General features: G+C 38.3%; 2 protein-coding genes across 3 annotated transcripts in view; both read right to left on the reverse strand.

The window, feature by feature from the left end:
• The window catches only part of LOC134756058 (protein scarlet-like), a 32,385-nt gene that overhangs the window by 4,217 nt on the left and 3,740 nt on the right, over positions 1-24,428 (reverse strand). The window contains exons 3-5 of the mRNA XM_063692856.1: positions 23,539-23,722; positions 22,200-22,352; positions 16,672-16,910 (exon numbers count right to left, since the gene is read on the reverse strand). Coding sequence (XP_063548926.1) covers positions 16,672-16,910; positions 22,200-22,352; positions 23,539-23,722 — 576 coding nt within the window. The remainder of the gene's footprint in view (positions 1-16,671; positions 16,911-22,199; positions 22,353-23,538; positions 23,723-24,428) is intronic.
• LOC134756057 (uncharacterized) lies at positions 2,503-8,383 on the reverse strand. Of its 2 annotated transcripts, XM_063692855.1 has the most exons (3): positions 8,295-8,383; positions 6,896-8,176; positions 2,503-6,818 (listed from the first exon to the last, which is right to left on the reverse strand). In XM_063692855.1, the coding sequence occupies exon 3, from the start codon at positions 6,675-6,677 to the stop codon at positions 2,637-2,639; it is 4,041 nt and encodes a 1,346-aa protein (XP_063548925.1). In that variant the 5' UTR covers positions 6,678-6,818; positions 6,896-8,176; positions 8,295-8,383; the 3' UTR covers positions 2,503-2,636. The 2 variants fall into 2 exon arrangements, with proteins under 2 accessions (XP_063548925.1, XP_063548924.1); XM_063692854.1 differs by having other exon boundaries at positions 6,896-8,347.

The raw sequence follows: 24,428 nt of genomic DNA on the forward strand, positions 1-24,428 counted from the left end.
CGAACCTAAATTAATTTACAGCAATTTACCTACATGAAATGTTTACTAGCGCGAGTTCGTAATATTTAATACATTATTACCGGAAATTATGTCGAGTATTGAAATTCTGGTATTTCACGATTTCTACACATTAGATATTAAATTGTAAAACGGGACTTAATCGCGTATTTAAGTTTTAAGATTTACCTCCGACGTTTCGAGGGCGGCGGCGAAACGTCGGAGGTAAATCTTAAACCTTAAAAACGCGATTAAGTCCCGTTTTACAATAATATAACATTTGTGTAGTATTATGTAGTTACGTTTAAATTCCTATATCAAACTAAACACAATTTCAAATTAAATAATCGCAAATTGCGATTCGCAATTGGCAATTTTAGTTCACTGGGCGAAATATGGTAGTAGGTACTCGTAACTTAATGGTGATACGATGTGAATTCATTGTGACACACCGATGAACTTATAATATAGGTACTTAAATTATTAAATAAATAAAAAACTATTTAACCTCCGGTTATCAATCAGTGCTAAAAGTATAATCCCAATTCGTTAGATAAAACGTATTTTTAGGGTTCCGTACCCAAAGGGTAAAAACTGGACCCTATTACTAAGACTCCTCTGTCTGTCTGTCCGTCTGTCTGTCACCAGGCTATATCTTATCAACCGTGATAGCTAGACAGTTGAAATTTTCACAGATGATGTAGGTATTTCTGTCTCCGATATAATTTAAAAATTAATTCCCTTATTCGTAGCTCAAACCAAAATACTAACGCAAATTAAAACCAATTTAAAACGTTGACGCAATTTTGGAAAAAAAACCTCTGAAAGTATTTTTACATTAGAATTCACGTTAGAGAGCAAAATTTTCCAGCGTCGGATGTCATCAATGGGAGTAATGGGACCAGCGTCTCACTCAAACAAGATTTTTATTGATGTATATTTCCGAGGGAAAGAGGTCAAAACCAAATGAGCCGAGGCGAGGGCCTACGTGACTTCTAACTTATAAGGCACCATTGATTTCGAAATTCTATCAAATATTTGAATACGCTCAATACGCTGTTGCCTTGTTTAATTAAAGAAATTAAAAGTTGATATATCATATTTGATGAAACTTTGAATTAATTAATGTTTGTATTGGACATTGACCATAAATCGGTTTTACTAAAGGTATGTTGTTGTTGTTGTTATACTCAACATGTAGACCTATTTACTTATTTTAATTTTAAAACTAACACGGGACTTAATCGCGTACAAACTTACGTTTATTTATGGCCTGACGTTTCGAACGTGACGGTACGTTTATGAGTGAAAATCGTGTTAGTTTAAATCAGTATATTACTTATTTTACTAATTTAGTACTTATTTTTTAGGGTTCCGTACCCAAAGGGTAAAAACGGGACCCTATTACTAAGACTCCGCTGTCCGGCTGTCCGTCTGTCACCAGGCTGTATCTCATGAACCGTGATAGCTAGACAGTTGAAATTTTCACAGATGATGTATTTCTGTTGCCGCTATAACAACAAATACTAAAAACAGAATAATATAAATATTTAAATGGGGCTCCCATACAACAAACGTGATTTTTTTGCTGTTTTTTCCGTAATGGTACGGAACTCTTCGTGCGCGAGTCCGACTCGCACTTGGCCGTTTTTTTTAATAAATGTCATTTTTGGTAATCATTTTCGGCAATTGGTAATGGCGATGCCGCCTGCGTTATAACTACGAGTAGGTATCCTAATTCAAGAATCGCAAATGGTAAATTTATTACTTAATTAAGTAGCAACTAGTGTACTTTTTTGCGATTGTGGTCGTAACAAGGTTGTAGCGGAGTTTTACTCCAAGGGGGATGTAATGATAACCTCGCTACATGGATCTCTACGAATACAAAGCACAGTATAAAATAGCTATTGCACTGACCAGGAATCAACACTCGATGGGCGCACAATTCCATCTACTCTCAATCTCATATCTCTTATTCTCTTGTTATGAATGTAACCTCAACACTCTCAGGGAGATTAGAAGGGCCCCAAGTCCCGTGGCTTGTATCAGTGGATGCACGGCACAACTGAATCTCGACAAGAGAACTCATCGTGCATCCCGCATCTCATAGGTATTACTCTTCTCAACCTCATGCGATGAGTACTGAGGTGGGAACCATGTGGTCCCCGACGAGCCTCCACAACAACCCCTACAGCTCATCCATCAGCCTCCATAAGAAACCTCCAGTAACTCAAACCGATAACCTCCAGCCACCTCACTTGTTACATTCAAACTCGAGCGACACACAAAGAATAACAATTCTTTAACTCAGCTCTATCTCAAGCATATCTCAAGTCTCTCTCGTTAATTCAAGGTCACTGCAATATCTATATATCACAAAATATAGATATGTTTCGCTTACCAAGAGTCTCCTGTACCTGAATGCACTCGCGACACCACGTGTTACGTACCAGCATTCAGACGACCTTTCTCAACTTGTCTCCACTCGTTCCCGCCATCTTGCTCCCACCGTCACCTATAACACTGGCCGACCTCGATCGCCAGTGTTACCAGTGAAAAGTACGCTAAGAGTGACAGATAGGATACATACCACAATAACAGACTTCGCGATCTCCGCGACACTCCCGAGGGCGAAAAAATTACATAAGTAGCGTCATTAGCTGACGCGTCCATTCGGCTATTCGTTCTCTAGCCCAAATGGCAGCGTTCCGCCTTACTCTTGTCGCCTCCTCTGGCCGTTCTTCCATAACTCTTGGCTCTCTCACTTCTGCCTCGTATGTATCAGCAGCGGGAGCTTGCTCAGTTTGCGTAGGACTACTTTCAGAATCTAACACAGAAACTTCTTTCTCGGTTACCGATTCAGTAGGGATTGTTAGCTCATCAATTTCCATCTCGGGCTCGGGTGACACTATCGTTTCTGATACTCTTATGGGTTCCATAGTTTCAACCATCTCCATGTGCTCATTTGGTGTCTCTGCCATCTCGTTTTCTTGTAATGGTAGTTGTGCATAATCTATTGGGCCGTATGTCTCAGACTCTAACGGATACAGATGGGCTATGGATCTCGTAAACTCTGTATTCCCAACTACCACTTTGGCTGCTCGGCATTCACCATCACGGCTTCGGATTAAACTTGAGATTCTACCAACCTTCCAATTGATTCTATTTTTGGAATCGTTCTTAATTTGTACAATGTCACCGACTTCAGGCGACTTCTTTGAAATCACTCGCTGTTGTTTATGAGAATGGCTGAATCTTTCCCGCAGACTCGGTAGGTACTGATTGGTGAACATCTCTTTATACTCGTTAAGAATCCTCTGACCTCTCTTCCAGCCTTCAACCAAGTCGACTTTAGTATTGGTGCCTTGTGAGGTGCCCTCACCAAGTTCTGGGTTTATTTCTAGACACTGACCTAGAGACAGAAAATCAGCTGGTCGTAGCACTCCCTCTGGGTCAGAACCCACTACAGTCAAAGGTCTTGTGTTCAATACAGCCTCAATCTCCTTTACTACTGTATGCATTTGACCGTCTGTTAATAAATGCTTATCAAGTGTGCGCTTTAAACAATGCTTTACCAGTGCAACTAATCTTTCGTAAAAGCCGCCTTGCCAGGGTGCAAGCTGCGTGATGAATTTCCACTTGATGTGTTTCTCCTGGCAGTATGAATGGATTAGTACTTCACTTGTTAGCTTGAACTGTAGTGCATTGTCAGATATCAATACTTTAGGTGATCCTCTAGCCGCCACGAACCGGCGTATCGCTAGCAAGCACTCCTCAGCCGTCAAAGCCTTGACCAACTCCAAATGTACAGCACGAACTGCTAGACATGTCATAAGACAAATCCATCGTTTTTCTCTGCCAGTATTTGTTTCCACTAATACTGGACCCAGGTAGTCTAATCCAGTAAAGGTAAATGGAGAGCTATAATTAACCCTTTCACTGGGTAGTGCAGGTGGTGGTGGCAGTTTGTAAGGACCTCCAGAATACTTCTCACACTGCGAACATCTCTTCAGAGCTTTCTGTACTTGGGCTCGCCCATGAGGGATCCAATACTTTTCGCGTAATATACTTAGCGTGTGTGGGACCCCAACATGGTAGTTGTCTCTATGCGTCTTAAGTATTATCTGGGTTGTGAAGGGTGATTTCTTAGGAATCAGAATGGGATATCTCTTATCATAGGATAAATTAGCATTTGCGAATCTTCCTTTACATCTTAAGATCCCATCTTCGTCTACAAAGATACCTAAGTTCCGTGACAAACTAGTCACCTTTCCTGAAACTTCTTCTGCAAAGAATTTTTCTTGCAACTTCTTTATCTCAGTCACTGTCTCTTCACACTTTTCTTCATCTGAGGGGTTTTGCATAGAATCCAAACTTTCATGAAGTGTAGTGGCTGCAGGAATAGCCTCCATTTCAGAAAGGTTAAGATCATTATCTTGGTCTTCATAGCCTTTAATTGTCATCTCTGGACCATCCACCGTGTCCAGAGCCCTCCCGGCCAAGCACATTTCTTCCTTCCTCTGCTCCTTAGGCCAATCACTTTGCTCTTTTAGAAGAAAATCTGGACCATGGAGCCATAGATCCTGTTTATGATGCCACAATTCTGGTCTGGTAGCTATGTCTGCAGGGTTTTCTTTTGAGTTGACATAGCGCAGCTCTGCACCTAAGCTGTCCTTAATTTGCTTGATCTCATTGACTCGTCTCGATACAAATGGTGGAAGTAGTCTACTTGATTTGATCCAAGCTATGACAACTTGACTATCCGTCCACAAATATATCTTGCATATATTTAGGTCTATGTGGCTTTTAACATACCTCAGAAGTCTACTTCCTATCAGATACCCTAGCAATTCAAGTCTAGGAATTTTGAGATCACTCTTGTCTTCTGCTGGTGTTACTCTACATTTTGACATGAGAAAAGAAGTTGATACTTGCTTTTCAGCTATGACTCGCAGATAAACGACTGCTGCATATGCATTCATAGATGCGTCAGTGAAGCAATGTAGTTCATACTTCGTGCATTCTGACTTTGATCCACTTGCGACATGTCTTGGCAGTTCTACATTCTTAACAGCTTTTAAATTCTCAATTATGCTCCTCCATGATGTCGACAAGTCTTCAGGCAGAATCTCATCCCATTTAAACTTTCTAGTGCAAATCTCCTGGAACAAGAGTTTTCCTGGTAGCATGAGCGGTGATACAAAGCCGCATGGATCATACAGACGTGCCAGCACTCTCAAGACTCCTTTCTTTGTAATGCCTCTGTCTGTGATCTCGCTCTCAAAGGTTTCGTTATTCATTTTGAGCCGTAGAGTGTCATTTTCCAAATTCCATACCAAACCGAGGATCTTCATTTCACTTTCCTGTTTAGCTCTCTTTTGCTTGGGAATTTTGTCTACAAAATCTTTGTCATTAGACATCCAGTCTCGTATGTTCATTCCTAATTCTTTAAATGAGTTTGTTGTTTGAGCATACAAATTAAGAGCCTCTTCTCTCGATTGAACTGACGTCACTAAATTGTCTACATAACATTTATCTGCTATCACTGGAAGAAGACTTTTGTTAGTCCTTGAAATGTGATATCGAATTGTTGCCGCTAAGAGAAAAGGGCTTGATATTACTCCAAAAGGCACTCTGCAGAACCTATATTGCATGATATTGTCTTCAGTCAGTTCCTTATTCAAATCTTTGACCCAGAGAAACCTGGTTACATCCTTGTCCTCTTCTTGTAGACCAACTTGAAGAAAAGCCTTTTCAACATCGGCGGTGATAGCAATTTTCCCAATTCTAAATTTCAGTATCAATCCTGTAAGGTCTTCCAGCATGTTCGGACCTCTGTATAAGCACTCATTCAAGCTTTTCTCGTTTTTTAGCTTAGCTGAAGCATCATAGACTAGCCGACCCTTTTTATCCTTCTGTTGAACCATATGAAAGGGCAGATAGTGAACTGGATGGTCACCAGGAATGGTAGGATCCACGACTTCTATTATGTTAGCTTCAAGCTGTTCCTTTAAAATTTTCTCATACTCCGTCATGACTTCTTTATTTGATCTTCGTAATACACCCTTTAATCTTCCAAAGGCAAGTCCAAAATTAGTAGGCAATTTTGGAGGATACTCTATCCACGGCCACTTGACCTGGTACCTTCCTTCACTGTATTTGACAGTCTCGTTAAAATGCTGAACGGCTTCTTCCTCACATGTAGTTTTTGGAGAATCACATATCCCGATGCTCTCAAGTGACCATAAAAATTTGACATCTATGGTACGCAGAGGAAGATCTGGTTCTGTAAAATAGTCTTGATTAATTTCATGGCACTGGCAATATGTGGCCACTGATAGAGTGTCCCCTTCCTTGTTGTCAGTAGCACTTCCTGCGAGGAACCAACCAAAATCAGAATCAACTAGGAAAGTATCATTTCCCAAATCAACACTCTTCCTGATAAATGAGAAGTATAAATCATTTCCAATCAACAAATCGATGCCTGCGCCAGTAGAAGCATCGTCCGCCAAGATGTCTATCATTGGTGACTCTACCTTAGCCATGGGTACCTCTGCGGTGATGTATGGAACTATATTCACTCTAATCAGTCTTTCAACATTACGTTTACTCACTACAGTTATTGTTGCATATGGGCAAAACATTTCTCTAGGCTTTTCTGATCCAAATGTATAAATCATCAAACAATCTTCTCCATCAGGTTTAATTCGTAATAATTTTGCTATTCTGTTTGTAATATAAGTTCGTTGACTTCCAGAATCAAGTAAAAGTCTAACGCTCAGACTTCTCCCCTCCGCTGTCCTTACTTGGGTTACTGCCGTCTGTAAGAAATTAGATGGCTTATTTAACTGTACATTGACTGAAGTCATGTTTGAAAGAACCATATCACCATCCTTACCCTTCTGCACCTTCTGTCGGCAAAGTGCTCTATTATGCATTCTAGAGCAATGTACACATTTCCTCCTTCTTGTGCACTTAGAGGCACGGTGTCCTATTTGGAAGCACACATAACACCTATCTTTCAGCTTGCCAATCCTCTCCTTATATGTGTTAAATTTGGTACAATCCTCGCTGTAATGTTCTTCATTGCAAAATATGCACATTCTCTTAGGGCGTTTCCTATTAGGTTGAGCTGAAATTGCCTCTCTCTTTTGTTGCCATTTCCTTTTCCTTACAGCTCCAATTTGCAGTGTTGCTGTTGAAGCAGGTGTACTCATCTCCGTTGTGTCACTGGATTTTACCGGAATCACAGAACTCTCCATGTTTGTAACAACTGAACTCTCCATGGCTGTTATTACGGCATCCAAAGCCTTTCGGACTGCATCAAAGGAATCATCGGTTGACATAAGCCACACTTGGTATACCACTCTTGATGGAAATTTATTAAGTACAATAACTCTAAGGTAACTAGCATCAACTTTCTCCCCTAGAGCTTCTAATACCCTCAGGTGCTTCTCTATAATGTTCAGAGTGCGCCTACAATCTTCAGGTGAATCCTTCGCTACAGGCAGATTTTGCAAAGCATCATTGTGAGCATCGATGACCTTCGTAGGTTTACCAAAGCGGCTATTGAGAATGTCTACCGCAATCGGATAGTTGAAGTTAGTAGTTTCCAGACCCTCAACTGCTTGAAGGGCTGGTCCCTCCAATGACGCTAGCAAGTATGAAAGCTTCTCAACGTTGGCAATGTCCTTACTATCAACATTAGCCGCGAATTTATCCCAAAAACTGTTCCATTTTAGGATGTCACCATTATATTTCCCTAACTCTAATTTAGGTAGACGCGTTCTATGATTGTTTTCTCCCTCATGGCAGTATAGTTTTATCGCAATTTCTAATTCGGTAAGCGTGTCCTCCGCTTTTACTTGCATATCTCGACATTCATTGCAGAAATCTTCTTTGATGTCCGTCGCGCCAGACAAATATCTATTTAAATCTGTTGTGAGCGATAACAATCTACTATTAACATTAATTTTCACAGCAATTATCCTGTCCCTTGCTACGCCAGTCTCAATACTGTTAAGGGCCTCTGTGGCTCCCTTTAATGCTTCTGTTAGCCTTTCTAGGCGCAATTGTAACGTGGAAAGCAGAAAGTCCATTTTGTACGCAATGCAAGCTACCGATATACTTCATATGCTTCTAAATCTTATGTGAATCTTGCATTTTGCTTGATGCTAATCTGCAATGAAATGCGTTCACTTGAAGTAGTTTAAGTACCATAAAAGTTTGTTAGTTTTACATGAAATTGTAACTACCAAATTACTTCATAATGGAGTCGCCTTAAAACTATTACTTACAACGGCTTATTTAGCAGTCCACTTCAACACTTTGGCACTCTTTAATTAAGTAATTGCACTTCTATTCGATTGTATATTTCTAACACAAAAGTTTTTTCACAACCGGCGAAAGAAAAACGGGTAAGTTTGCAAAAGTAAAACCATAGACTAACTTGAAACTTCTAGAGTTTCTAGACTTCACTTAAACCTCCTCTACACGACGCGACCGCTCGATCTGTCATACCAAACGGTTCCGTTCCAAACACAATAAATATTCCGTAACGTAAATAATGACCGTAGGGAAAATAATACAACAAGTAAATGTTTCAATACTTCTTTTTGTCTTTTACACAATAAAAAATAAAGTTGGTGTAATAAAGCTAACGAGGAAACGTGCGCAAGTACAAATTTAATAAATAAATTTGCAAATAATTTTGATCGAACGTAAACAGTGGCGTGTTTCTGAACGTGATCAGAGACTAAGTTCAGTGTTGCCAGAGTAAAAAGCGTAATTATAGTTTGTCAAAGGACTGTCTCATTTCAATTATAGACAGAGAGAATCATACTATCTTTGTCTCACACTAATACTAGCACCCAAAAGAAAAGGATGAGTATAGCTTTTTGTTCTTATTTACTGCCAATTTGGTTTGACCAACTATAATTACTTTTAAACACGGTATTACAACAAATAACAAAATCAGCGCAAAAAATGCTGATCTATCGAGAAGAAGGGAAAAAAAAACAAGGAATCGTCTGTCGGCCGGTCCACCGTGTAATAAAATTCTACAATCAGTCAGCACTGAGCTCGAGACATACATATTCTCTTCGCGGCTGGGAAATATTACTGTCCATGTGTACGCACCACAATGGGTCAAAACTATCCCATGTGTACGCACCACCATGGGCATACCCAAACCGAAAAAAAGTCGAGTTGAATAAATAAATAATTCAACATTAAGTACGACAACTCTTATTCTCATTCTAAAGTCCAAACACGTGAACCGTAGCCGATAGATTTTTTTAAGCATCTCCACCAAAACATGTAGCGGAGTTTTACTCCAAGGGGGATGTAATGATAACCTCGCTACATGGATCTCTACGAATACAAAGCACAGTATAAAATAGCTATTGCACTGACCAGGAATCAACACTCGATGGGCGCACAATTCCATCTACTCTCAATCTCATATCTCTTATTCTCTTGTTATGAATGTAACCTCAACACTCTCAGGGAGATTAGAAGGGCCCCAAGTCCCGTGGCTTGTATCAGTGGATGCACGGCACAACTGAATCTCGACAAGAGAACTCATCGTGCATCCCGCATCTCATAGGTATTACTCTTCTCAACCTCATGCGATGAGTACTGAGGTGGGAACCATGTGGTCCCCGACGAGCCTCCACAACAACCCCTACAGCTCATCCATCAGCCTCCATAAGAAACCTCCAGTAACTCAAACCGATAACCTCCAGCCACCTCACTTGTTACATTCAAACTCGAGCGACACACAAAGAATAACAATTCTTTAACTCAGCTCTATCTCAAGCATATCTCAAGTCTCTCTCGTTAATTCAAGGTCACTGCAATATCTATATATCACAAAATATAGATATGTTTCGCTTACCAAGAGTCTCCTGTACCTGAATGCACTCGCGACACCACGTGTTACGTACCAGCATTCAGACGACCTTTCTCAACTTGTCTCCACTCGTTCCCGCCATCTTGCTCCCACCGTCACCTATAACACTGGCCGACCTCGATCGCCAGTGTTACCAGTGAAAAGTACGCTAAGAGTGACAGATAGGATACATACCACAATAACAGACTTCGCGATCTCCGCGACAAAGGTGTTGTTTTGTGTTTTTTTTTTCATTCAAGCAACCAACCAACTGAACCAAGTCTCTTTAAATATAGAAGAAAGGTACATTAATATGACACAGACAGAGCAGCAGAGACGACTATTAATACAATCAACTTAACCGTTTTACTTTTATTGTCATTTGACATTTATAGTTTAGTTAGATTGACTTTAATAGCACTAAAATGGTGTATTGCCCAGAAAAGAAAGAATAGATTAGTTTTATTTTGTCTGTGATAGTGTAAACGCTGGCAGGCGTTAGGCAAAACTGTTTAAAAACAAGATTCGAGATTCAAAATATCGACTAGATCCGAGTATATCCAGTCCTGAGGAATGACGTTGGTGATCTGTGTAACTACATAGAGTTAGACCAAGAAAAGTCTGCAACGATTTAGATAGCACACGTAGTGCAAGTGTAATTTTAAACGTCAAACTTCTATGAAATTATGACCTATGACGTATAAATATACCTATCTATTAAAAAAAATCGCATCACTTTATGAATGGAATGCAGGCTCATTTAGATAGCTGTAATTAGAAGACTTTGCGATAATCTCTTTAACTTTAGGCATAAGGTACAAATAAATAAGAATTCGGGACATTCTAATAAGTTCTATAAAAATTATCCCATTATATTATACTTTATAATAAAAATTCCTATTAAATTCTTCACTATCAGCTATCAGAACACTAAACTCAATATCCCACGTCATCAAATAAGTCTCAACTTCGCAAGCGAGATTTCCCACCCTATTCATCTTCAACAGTAGGCAATTATTCATTGCCCGTTTGTTGAAACGTTCGCACAATTTCCGGCCTCAGCTTAGAACGGATCCTAGATCTGATTGCTATTTTACCCTGAACGTATGCAGTACCTGAGGAATTGTACTTCTTGAAACAGTGTTCTTACGATCTTTCGTTTTCATGAACGACTTACAATAAACGAAGTACTGCATTAGCTGTTCAAAACTGCATATCAAGATCCATTATTCACTGCCTTAAGTACCACAGACTACAATAATCTCTAACCAATATATCACTTTACGAGTGGAACTGGAACATTCACGCCTCCGTGGTTCAATTAATTTAATACATCGTTAGATTTGGAGCATGGGCATATTGGGCATTGGGTATGGTAACTAATGTAAAGCTATTTTGCAATTTTTAGGCATTTAGTAAAATGTTTAACGTTGGTTCTCACATTCTTAAAGTGACGTTAGAATGGCAACTGAAGCTACAGTACTGTTGCGACATTACTGCTGCGACCTTATCAGTTAATTTCCTTGTTAAAATGAGTGACGTTCGCAGCCTCATTAGTGCCGCGATTATGACGTTCAATCGTCACTCATTTTATTAAGGAAATTGAAAGGTACAGCGCCCGTGTCAAAACCGCGGCAGTAATGCCGCAACAGTAATGTTGCTGCAGATGCCATCCGAACGTCACCTTTATTAAACTTAAGGCGCTTCGCGCAGTTTTTGGCCAAAAACTGTTACTTTTTAGAGCTTATAACTTCTAAATGAGACAACCAAAAATTATGAAAAAAATATATATGCATCTTCACTCTATGGACAACAATCGCAACATTCGACTTTTTTCCTGAAATTTGTAGTTTCACCGAAAAAAAAATAACACGACAGGCCGTTTTGCGGCTAACTTTGCTTATAACTTCTAAACGGCTTAATCGATTAAAATTATTTTTAAACTAACAAATATGTTTTAACAGGTTCTACAAATGCAACATAGCTTTTCTTAATCAAAAAATATTTTCTTAAGAAATCGAACGTTTTTCCACATTTCATGCGTATGCACCCTGAAAATGGCGTGGCCGGCAGTCGTGTGCCAGCTTTGAGACGAGGAGGCTGTGTCGCTCGTCGCTCCGTGCCTTCCTTGCACTATGTTCGCTTATGCACAAGCAAAGTGCTATAATATCGGAGTTATTGTGGCCAAAGAATAAATAACTGCAGAGCGCTGATTTGGTTGCGACGCGCATTAGCGAGCGCAACACGGTATTTTGCGGTCTATTACAATGAATGTAATGATAATATCCGTATATATTATACTATAATATACGTATGTTTGAGAAAACTTCATTTGAAATAAATAAATAAATGTTTTCTAACCGACATAATATTATAATGTCATTCAAGTTTTACGTTTTGAATAATGTTCCATTCCATCTCGAAACAATAAATAATTGATTTAACATAAGCTACCTATTACCTATTACGTTGTATGTATGAATAGTACGTGTTAAAAAACATTGTTTTTGTAGTTTAAAAATATTTTTAATCGATTAAGAACTAGAAAAACGGCCTATCGTATTTTTATTTACGGAAAAACTTACTATTAAGTTCATTGTAGGTTTAGTTAAGTAGTAATTAGTGTTAAATAATGTAATTGTAGTTATGTCTGTAAATTTTTCATGGGTGATCCTTGCCGGTTAATAAACGTTTTAATATTTTATTATTATTTGTATCTCCTTCTGGATTTCAGTAATAATTTCATTGGGTCAACTTGGTGTATTATGTCTTCTAAATGGGTAAACATTTGGTTAACAATTGTGTACCGAATTTATAATAATGCATTGTAATTTTAATAATTTAATGTATGTGAATAATAATGTAATTTAGAATAGCATTGTAAATTACTATGACGTGTAAAATTTTAATTTTATTAATAAATGATTGTATTGTATTGTATTGTATGAAAAAAATATATATGAATCTTCATTTATTGTTCAACAATTATAAAATTTAACTTATTTCCTGATATTTATAGTTTTACCGTAATAAAAATAATAAAACAGGCCATTTTGCGGCTAACTTTGGTTTTTAAACTAACAATAATGTTTTAATAGCTGACGGTCTTTCCACCGCGATACAACCGGCCGACGATTTGTTTTATTAACAATATCATCTAAACTACCATCTGACAAAGTATGAAATGGGATGCGATGACTGAAAAGATTTTTTTACATGTTCATGTGACCAGCTGACGGTCCACCGAGATACAACCGGCTGACCATTTTTTTAATTCACAATAGCATCTAAACTATCATCTGACAGAGTATCAAGCGGGAGGCGATAACAATTTTTTTTGCGTGTTTCGGTGGCTGCCATTCCTCAACCCATCAACGGAGCGGCAGCTGACGTCCACAGGGGTTCATCATACATAGCCGTTAACCACTAAAAAAATAAATGACTGCAAAGCGCTGATTTGGTTGTGGCGCGCTTGTAATAAAAACCGGCCAAGTGCGAGTCGGAGTCGCGTTCCAAGGGTTCCGTACATTACTCAAATTAAACAATTTATTTTTTATGTGAAACGTGCGTGAAATGTTTTTAATAAACCCGTAGGGGTTAGATCAAAAACTAAATAATTAAGTCCGACTCACGCTTGACTGCTCATTTCTAATAAATTTTCCTGTGATCTATAGGTAAAGATCTATTTTGTGTATTTTTTTAAAAATTTTATACCCAGTAGTTACTGAGATAAAGGGGGGAATGCTAATTTTTTGCCTATTTTCGTGAATAACTTCTAAACAATTTAAAAGTGCTTGTTGCTAGGCCTGTTTGAATAAAGAATATATTGAATTGAATTGAATTGACTGTTTATCCTAAAATTATAAGAAAATATACATTTGAGATTCTCACAATGAGCTCTTTCATTTGATATGTAACACGATATAGTTTGAAAAACTTTTTTTTTTAATTTTCTCTTTTACCCCCCAAAAGTGGCCCTCGTGTTTAAAATTAATTTGTTTACGTTACATGTCCGTCTTTGGGTCACAAACTTACATATATATATACACCAAATTTCAACTTAATTGGTTCAGTCGTTTCCGAGAAAATAGGCTGTGACAGACGGACAGACAGACAGACAGACGCACGAGTGATCCTATAAGGGTTCCGTTTTTTCCTTTTGAGGTACGGAACCCTAATAATGATGATGTTCCCACGTAATGATTGAGAAAACTTCGAACTTCGAAAAATAACACATTTGTAGTAGTATATGAAGCTAGTAGGTACTTTAATTTTATAAGTTAACTATTAATGGCATTATTTATATTTATTTATTACGGATAAAAAAAACTGTATAAAATAAACGCACTGTACGTCTCAATTTAGTACATACCAAGCTTTAGCTATAAATCTTAATCCGTCGATTTGACTTAGGTATTTATTTGTAAGAAACAGATAAAACACAAATTAACTAATTGAGGCTTGTAAAGTATAATGCATAAGGGAATATATTTTTATTATAATTAACAACATCGACACGCATGATCTACTCATACTCAAACAACAAAATATCTGCAAAAGATACACAAATACGAGGTATAGCGCCAAATGCCGCGCGCCTCTGGGCTGTAGGTTATTCTTTGAACCTCGTTCCGCCGCAGTCGCCGCACCGAGACGAAATTCACGTACGATCGCAGTGAGCGGGGTGCGGGTACAGAGACGCTGAGACGCTCAAGGCCAAATCAGCGAGAATCGTCTTAATAAATAAATAATATAAATTAGGAAAATATATTCGGTCAAGCTAATGAATCGCTTGAAATGTTCGTGCATTCTTCGTCACCAAGGTTCATGCCCTTTAAGCCTATTATTTAAGCCTTAACCGCTATTAAGTGATAGTTTTGTCGCTTTCTGTTTTTTGTTCCACTAACACTTAACTAACCATTATGGGCCAGTGTGGTCTTAAATAAATAAATAAATAAAATTGAATTGAATTAACCCTGTTTATGACATGACCTAAAGGTCAAACCAAAATGGTTGAAAAATACTATCATTAAAAAGCCTGAAAGAACAATTACTGAATCCTCACGAAGACAAATGAAAGCAATTTTAAGTCCATTTTTTACAACGCTTAAGACAAGTTTTCATTTAATTCTTCGGTTTTGCCTTGGGTTCTAAATAGGTACAAGTATGCTTAAGGCCTTAAGATTTGTTGGATTGAATATTATCATTTGTACCTAAGTTTTTAATTGGACTGGGAATAGATTTTAGCGGTTATATATTTGCATATTTTCCACCTGATTATTTTGTCCATAATAAAATTGGAATCAAGAGGTCAGCTCCCAAGATTTTCCTGTTTTTATTTTAAAAGCCAATAACGAATTTAAATCGTCAGTGATTGAATGAGACTATAGATAACACACATTTAAAAGTATATAGGGTTATTGTGCCCGTTTTCGCCCAGGTCCAGTTTTCGTCCACTTGACGAAATTGGAGTATTAACCTATATTGCAGCACAAATTTGCACTTATTGCAATCCTTTATATCTAAACAATATATCTATCTACGTAAAGAATGAAGTAGCAAACTAAAAATGAAAATTATTATTTGCTAATCCGTCAAGTGGACGAAAACTAGAACATGGACGGAAACACGTACAATGACCCTACATACTTATAGTAGTAGTAGTTAAGTAGTAGTAAATTGGTTGACACGAAATTTACATTTTAGGTACAAAGGCGAAGTTAGCCCTGTAAGCACAGTTTAAATTAAAAATGTTTTCTTTATAAAAAGTAATATCAACTTTCAACTAACCGCTCTAGAGCTTCTACGCGTTAATTAAAACTTTGCGATAAAGACGCAGTAAAAGTTATCTCTATGTAGACAACTTTTACCTCACAGTTCTGTTTTTTTTTCAACAAGAACCGATTAAGCGTGAGCCGTGATAGTGTCGCATTCCCTGCAAATTCCCTGCGTAATCCACCCAAAAAGGTTACTTGACACCTACTGTTCGTATTGGGTTTTGAAATGGTTATTTAATTTTAATCCTACCTATAAAGGACTTTTATAACAATCCACACTGTTCACATTTGTCAACTTGTCATCATTATTTTGTACTTATTAATTATGATTGTGTCTCGAGGTAAATTTTACCGAGCTGCCGAGTTTATATAATTTATACATTACAATCGTAGAGCTATAAAACTGCTATTACTGCTATACGTACGTGTTCCTACGCAAAACGTTTTATACAAATTGATGATATTAAGATGTACCTGTAAACCTTTACATGCACATTTAAATTTTACTTCCTAACTTAGGTTCTAGAGGCCAGGGTGCACTGAGCTATCCCCACTGTAGTTGGTTGGAATAAAAAAGTACACACAAAGCAAAAAAAGTGGTCAGCCTGTTCAATCGTCCCATGGAACGCGGTTCGTCCCGCAGCCATTAAAACCACTCGATGAAACAATTCAAACGTTCCCGAAGCCAGTTGATGTACTGAACATATGACCAACTTCCCCCAGTAGCTAAACTCCTGAGCCGTGACGCTATTCCCAGATTCCCACTGCAGCTGATTTGAATAAAAATATACTCACGAAGCAAAGAAGTGATCAGCCTGTTCAGTCGTCCCATGGAACGCGGTTCGTCCCGCAGCCAGTAAGACCACTTCATGGAACAATTCGATCGTTCTCGAAGCCGGTTGATGTAATGAACATATGACCAGTTTCCCCGAGTAGCTAAACTCGTGAGCCGTGACGCTATTCCCAGATTCCCACTGCAGCTGGTTTGAATAAAAATATACTCACGAAGCAAAGAAGTGATCAGCCTGTTCAATCGTTCCATGAAACGCGGTTCGTCCCGCAGCCAGTAAGACCACTTGATGGAACAATTCGAACGTTCCAGAAGCCGGTTGGTGTACCGAGCATATGACCAGCTTCCCACCGGCTGCCAGCCTTCGCAGTCTCGCTACTACGGCGTTGGCTGCCCAGCTGTCGAGGCCGGTGGTTGGCTCGTCGCAGAAGAGGATGGGCGGGTCGTTTAGGAGCTGAAAGGTATAAATAATGCTAGAAATGTTCAAATTAAAAAAGGCCATTCAATTTATTGTAACTATTAAGATTTTTTTTCTGGATAATGTTTTGTTTGACGGCATCAACTTATAAGAAATTTTTGAAAAAGCTATAAACCAAAATAATTCTTTGCTGAAATTCTATACTACTGTTTAACGTTGTATCAAGTCTTCTTCTTGTTCGTGTAAAGGGATCAAACTTGTAAAACTAAATTTCTGTCTGCCAATGCTTTGCCACTTCTAGTCCTCGGGCTGTAGCCCTCAGGAGATCTTCCTCAGTGCACATCGTTGAGCACAGGGTGTTCCCTGTGCTCAACGATGTGCAGCCTGTCTCGTGTATTGTTTGATGGTGGATGGATTCCAACATTGTTACCTTATCGCCCAATTCCCCATCTCAGAAGATTATCTTTTGACCAACCAACTCCCGTCCTAAGTCTGTTAAGAGCTTTCCATACATTTCATATTGATATAATATAACTCCATTGACCAAACATGCAGGGCGACGTCACATTAAAGAGGTTGGGTGCTCTGTAATAATGGCAAAGTTTTTTTGACAGTTCGAAAAAGAAGCTTGTTTGACTTGTCAGTTTGAATTTTATATAAAAGCCTGCAAGCGAGTTGTCTTGAATTTCAGACTTGTCATTCGCAAAGAAATTTGGAGTTATTTCGCTACATACAAGTAAGTTTCTACAATGTTTCCAATAATGTTTATTAGCAGTAGAGTAATTTGCAAAGTGGACCAATATGTCACGGGTCCATGGCCCGATAGAGGCCCCGATTTTCCCATAAAGCTCCTCCTCTCCTTAAAACGCCACCGCGACGGACAGCGTGCCGTGATGTCAATGTCACGACAGGAGACTGTCGCGGGCCTACCGCGAAAAGCCTCTCATATCGCCCTTGCATATTCTAGCCATTGAGTTATTATTACTATAGAGAAGCCATATCAAACAATGAAATTGCCGCAATCACAACCTGTTCCACGCGACTAAAACGTAAGCGCCGTAAAATTCATGGCGCCTACGCGTTTAGGTCGCGAGATTCATGCTCCGCTTCTATGGTTTGATGTCAAAACAACATCAAGTCATGGCGCAAAATACTGGTTCTCTGTGCCGGTTCTTTACGTTAGTAATAATAGTTCAATGATTCCAGTCGGGATTCTTCGAGAAATGGGAATATAATTACAAGAATTTCGACGAATTGAAAACCTCCTACAAAAACTCTGCAGTCAGTTAAATAAAAGCAGTCCTTTCTTTTTCCAGTCGGTAAGATACACGTGTTAACGCTGGCGGTCCTGGCGATTGGTTATATGCTGGGCAGACTGGGTCTACGCTACCCCTAATACGAAGCGTGCATCGATGGAAGATATCACTCCCGTAGACACATTATCACTGGATCCATAACAGATCCACTGGCTATAGACCGCAAAAACATATTCCTTTATCTACAGCTTAACGACGACTGGAACATGGCGATCTTTCTGGATAATCGGATGCAACAGCTGGTTAATAGGATAAAGACTGAATAGGAATGAGCGTTGAACAAGATTCGTCGCTTTTGTATTTGGCTACAAAAGTACTAAATATATATTATACATATATCATTTTGTAAGTAACACGACGTAGTAATTAAAAAAAAGCTTAATAACAAGCGAATATGATCGGTCCAGCCGTTTTTGAGTTATTGCAAAAAGTCTTATTTTCTTAGTAAAAAGACGTACAAAGCGTTACGAAGATATATATTATTCCCTTATGCGATGGCGCGATATAATGTACACGATACTTACTAATAGCCCCTGTTTAGCCTATTCTGACAGAATGGTAACTACGAAACCCTACACTGAGCATGGCCCGGCATGCTCTTGGTCGATCTTTATATGAGGCTTTAGTACACGTTTAGTACTTAATTTATATTGACTTGAAAATGTACCTCTATAGTTTGGGAGTAGTACAAGCCAAATGAATTTGGGGCTTATGTAGAGCATCGCTCCAGCAACCTCTTCTAAATTCCAACATTAGGCTCCAACTCTTTCAGCAAATAAGGGCCTGCAAAAATCCCTTAGGCCACGTGGTCCGATCGGCTTGTCCGATCGATCGGGCCACCATTTTTTTATTTCCTCTTGGGTCGATTGATCATACAATAAGGACTTCTCAGTCTTGTAGTCCTACTATCGGAGTAATAGGATTTTAAAAGTTCATCTAGTCCAATCGACCGAACCGCGAGACCAACTTTTATTTTTTGTGATCTACCCATACAATTGAAGTAAAACATGTATGTTAGTGTCAGGCAATAGAGAATTGGTGAGTTCATTATTTTATTATTATTGTTTAATTACAATGAAATTTGTTTAAGTAAATAATTACAATGAAATTTGTTTCGAAACAAACCACAATATGCATTGTGGTTTGTTTCGATATAACGAAAGTGGTTTTCTCTTTCGCACTTGGATAGAACGTCGTAAGTGCGAAAGAGACCGAAGAAACGGAAAACCGCTTTCGTTTTTTATTAAATATTGCTCGAGACAAATCTAATCAAGATTTGATGGAAATATATTCCTAGACCTAACTTTAGTAACACATTTCGGAATAAGGCAAGTTAGGATTGTGAAATAAAAGACATATTATTTGAGAATAGTATATTACTTAATATTACTCTAAGGCAAACGCTACAGTAAGTAATATATAATATGTAAAACGGACTAACAAAACCTATCAAGTCTTTAAGGTTCAAAAAAAATGATGTCCGCGCAATCAATTGATCCAACAGGAAAATAAGTTTTTGGCAAAAATTTCATTTTTGGTACAAGCTTTTATCGCTGACTGAACTTTTCTTTCCACAGGTAACTAATACTCGTCGAGACAATTCTAAAAACCCCAAACACAATTAGGTTTCGTTGTTTTATCACAGAGTTCCTATGGCCACCTCCTGTCTCCATCATCAGATCAGCTCGATGGTACCATAATATTGCAAATTTACAGCTTCATTGGAAGTCGGGAAGTGGGTCAAATTTAACTTGCAAGATTTGACCCTTACAAATATAGTTACATATTAGCACCGGAAAAGTGCGAGTCGGACTCGCCTACCGAATTCCGTACAAATCTCTAGGTTCATCAAAAAGATTTGGTCACCCATACAATTATAACTATAAATTTAATGTATTGTTTTCAGAATATTCCCTGTATTTGTATGCCAAATTTCATACAACAAAAAGTACCCTGTAAATTTTGATTGTTGTATTTATTTATTTTATTTGTATTTAATTTCAACTTGATATATCCCGAGATCTTGATAGCGTTCCCGAGATAAAGGGTCTTGATAGACAGACAGACAGACAGACAGACAACAAAGTGATCTATATATCTAAGTCTATAATAACCTGCCACAAAACATTATTGACGCGCCAAGTTTGTGCAGCTTTAAGCATAGCTTAAAAAAGTGGCTCGTCGAACGCTCGTTCTACACCTATGGGGAATTCGTTGCTCACAAGGTCAGTGCCTAGCATTGTAGTCAAAAAAAAAAAAACCTTTATAACTATAATAAATTTAATATAATTTTTTGTGACATGTGAATTGACTTTTGTTTTCTTTTTTTTTTTCTTTTTTGATATTTATTTCTAATTTCGACCATGATTTACTTTATTTAATTTTTTGTTTTTGTTACACCTAATTGTATATTTATTGTTTAGATATTAATTTTAAGTTTTATCTCGATTTATATTTTAACTGTATTGTAATTATAAGTTTTTGACATGTAAATTGGTTTTATGAATAAAATGATTATGATTATGATTATGATTATGATCCTATAAGGGTTCAGTTTTTTTCCTTTTGAGGTACGAAACCCTAAAAATGGACGTGGTTTAGCCTTTCTAATTAGGACCACAAAGGATATCCTCGTTTTAAACAAATTCAAATCGATGTTCATGCAGCACACTTTTTAATAACGATTTGTTAAAATCATACGGAGTCGCCCGATAACAACTTGTAAGATTTTTATCTATGAAATATGGGACGATGACTCATTTTGTCTGGATTTGCAAACCATCCACTAAAGGACTGTACTGCTGTCTCGTTACTAACAAAATTATACATGTATGTATGTCTAATGTTCTATGTAGTACTTTTGTCCCCAAATACAAAACCGACCGAATTTTGGTTAACGGCCATTCCACTAGTCTTCATCCTATTAACCAGCTGTTGCGTCCGATTATCCAAAAAGATGGCCATGTTCCAGTCGTCGTTAAGATGTAGATAAAGGAATTTGTTCTTTCGGTCTATAGCCAGTTGATCTGTCGTAGATCCACTGATGATGTGTCTACGGGATTGATATCTTCTATCGATGCAAGCTTCGTATTTGGGGTAGCGTAGTCACAGTGTACCAAGCATATAACCAACCGCTAGCACCGCCAGCCTTAACATGTATATCTTACAGACTAGACAAATAAAAGAAAGAAAACCGACGTACCGACGATTACTAACGTTCTACTAATATGCTAAGTGCCCATGAAAGGGCTCATAACTGTGATAAAAATGCATGTTTGGTTATTTTAAATACCATCATCGGGCAGATCCGGAACAAGATGGAAGGATGTAGTGCTGGACATGAGTGAGTTCAAGTTATCCGAGGACGATGTCGTGGACAGGGCGAAGTGGAGAAGGTTAAGCAGGAAAGCTGACCCCACCACCATGTGGGATACATAGCTAAGAAGAGAGAAAGGTTGTTTTAAATACCATAAAACCAGGACTTTAAAATTGACCCAGTCGACCGTAGCCATGGCATCAAGTGACAAGAAAAAGTTTATTAACCCATTTAATACCTTGAATGTACTGTTATAGTGTAAACGAAACGTGAAATCCGTCTGAAATTAGAGATGGTTTTTTGGAAACCATCGCAACGATCATCTTTAATTCATCTCTGGTTCAACTTCGTACAGAAAATGCAAGATGACCCCTCAACTGTGTGGTGCGGTGGTGTCAAGTAGTGTCAACTTTACTGCGAGTTACTCTTTGGAATTGCAGCTTTAATGTTATACCTAACTATTAAGTATAGATCATGTGTACTTTGTTTAATGAAATAAATACTTAATATGAAAATAATCGATTTTATTTCCCATAACCTCTATATTCGCTAGTATGTATAAATACTTCGTTTTGACTTCAAAATTTTATTAGGGGGCCATTCTTCACCTAAGAGTTATGTGAAGAATGACCCTTCTTTCCATCTTTACAGGCTAAGCGGACTAGTATAGCGATAGCGATTAACTGATATTACCTGTACAGCCAAGGCGACTCGCTTCCTCTCTCCTCCTGAGAGTGCCTTCAGCTTAGTCCTGTTGCAGTTTACGACCCCCAACTCTTCAAGAAGCTGATGGATTCTTCTAGTTCTCATTGCTGATGATGATCGCTTGTCCATCATGAGGCGAGCCTGTGTAATAAGCAAATTTTAATAATTTAATCGTTACCAAAATGTTATAGTATGAATTATCTCAGATGATTTTTTCGGGCTCGGGTCCTTATCCTCCGGGTTTCCTTTATGCAGTGGCTACACTGCTTACTGCCAATAGCTCCGACATAAGTAACGGAAACAAGCCCGTTTAAAAAGCAAATTTAGCATTCTATTTATATGGTCCAAATTCATGAACCAGCTCATTCGGAGACAAAACGTTATGTTATATCAAAAAAATACCACCCTGGTTGTTCTCTGAATGAGGTGTCACATAAATTTGAACCTTAATACTATCACGATAGTTGCTTTTTAAATGACACGGATGCTTTGGCACGTGCTGAAGACCGCTCTTAAAAGAAACAAAGGCTTTTGTTTAACAGATTAGGGCCCGAGCCCTAAAAATCATCTGAGATAATTCATACTACTCGTACTTACAATAAAACGAAAGAGTTGTGTATATCGCCATACATATATATTTTGTGGTCACTGGGTTGTCCACTTTCCAAATTGTCAAACGTTAATTTTGACAGCCAGGCTTATCGCATACATCAGCTGTGAAATTCGAAGTACCTATTGATTTGTGTCAGACTACCCATCGTAAACAGTCAATGGATCTTTGATACTCTTTGTGTCAACTGCTACCACTATGGCTGCGGTACCTACTTTAGTTCAATATTGTGATAAAGTCACCATTGAGATCGTCAATAGCCAAGTCCACCTGAGATTCGAAACCGGATATCTTGGCTTTGTGATCGGCCCCCGATATAGTTCCGTTCAGTATCAGGTATCCTGATGACACTCTTCACAGACTTCTACTACAAAAAAAAATTCTTACCATAAACTCCATATGTATGTATGTATGTATAAACTCTTTAGTGTACCAAAACACAGAACACAAATATGGCATAGAAATAGGCAGTACCATTTTGGTTATTCTGTGGCAGTACAAAGGCCAGGTATATGGCCAGTGATAATAAAATTCTATTCTATTCCTTCTATTCTATAATCTATATGTTCAGTGACTGAAAGGTCGTCAATAGTCAAGTCCTCCTGAGGCACGAAGCCCGATATTTTGGCTATTAGATCAGCCCCCGACAGTCTTCTGTTCAGCATCAGCTACAGCCCATATTTATCAACTCCATTCATTACAAAACGTTATTCTTACCATGAATTCCATATGTTCAGTGACAGTAAGGTCGTCAATAGCCAAGTCTTCCTGAGGCACGAAGCCGGATATCTTAGCTATTAGATCAGCCCCTGCCAGTCTCCCGTTCAGCATCAGGTATCCTGTCATCGCACTCTTGTCACGACGACTTATTGCCGCTAGGAGTGTGGTTTTGCCGGCTCCACTATGAAACAATAAATTGTAATATAAGACGAGAATATACGGTAGAATTCACAGTCGTGACTCGTGGCCTGATAATTTAGAAAAATTAGTTACCAAATCCTATTTTCCTACTTTATCTTAATGTGACCAGGTATTGGCTATTGTATTTATAAATGTTGCTATGCAAAAAGATTTTTTTAAATTTTGTATATTGACGACTATTTAAAAAGTAGATATTTACTTTTGTAGGCAGATGTATGGAAAAAATCTTGTTCCAGGTTATCGAGCCATTCTATTCTTCATATTAGAAAAACCGGCCAAGTGCGAGTCGGACTCGCGCACGAAGGGTTCCGTACCATTACGCAAAAAGCGGCAAAAAAATCACGTTTGTTGTATGGGAGGATTATATCATCTATTTTTATGAATTTTCTGTGAAATTTCAACTGATAGCTAGTATCACGGTTCATGAGATACAGCCTGGTGACAGACGGACAGACAGACGGACGGACGGACGGACAGCGGAGTCTTAGTAATAGGGTCCCGTTTTTGCCCTTTGGGTACGGAACCCTAAATAGAAGAATAGGACACGCGAAATTGTCTCTTTTAAGTTCGCTGCTGATGACCGTTTCGCTGCTTATGCTTTCGATGGAGAAAAGCATTTGCTCAAACAGGAGAGAACCATAATGCGCAATATTAAGGCACAAAATTGAATTCACTAAGTATTCCTT

This window comes from Cydia strobilella, chromosome 3, assembly GCF_947568885.1.
Source record: "Cydia strobilella chromosome 3, ilCydStro3.1, whole genome shotgun sequence".
NCBI lineage: Eukaryota > Metazoa > Arthropoda > Insecta > Lepidoptera > Tortricidae > Cydia > Cydia strobilella.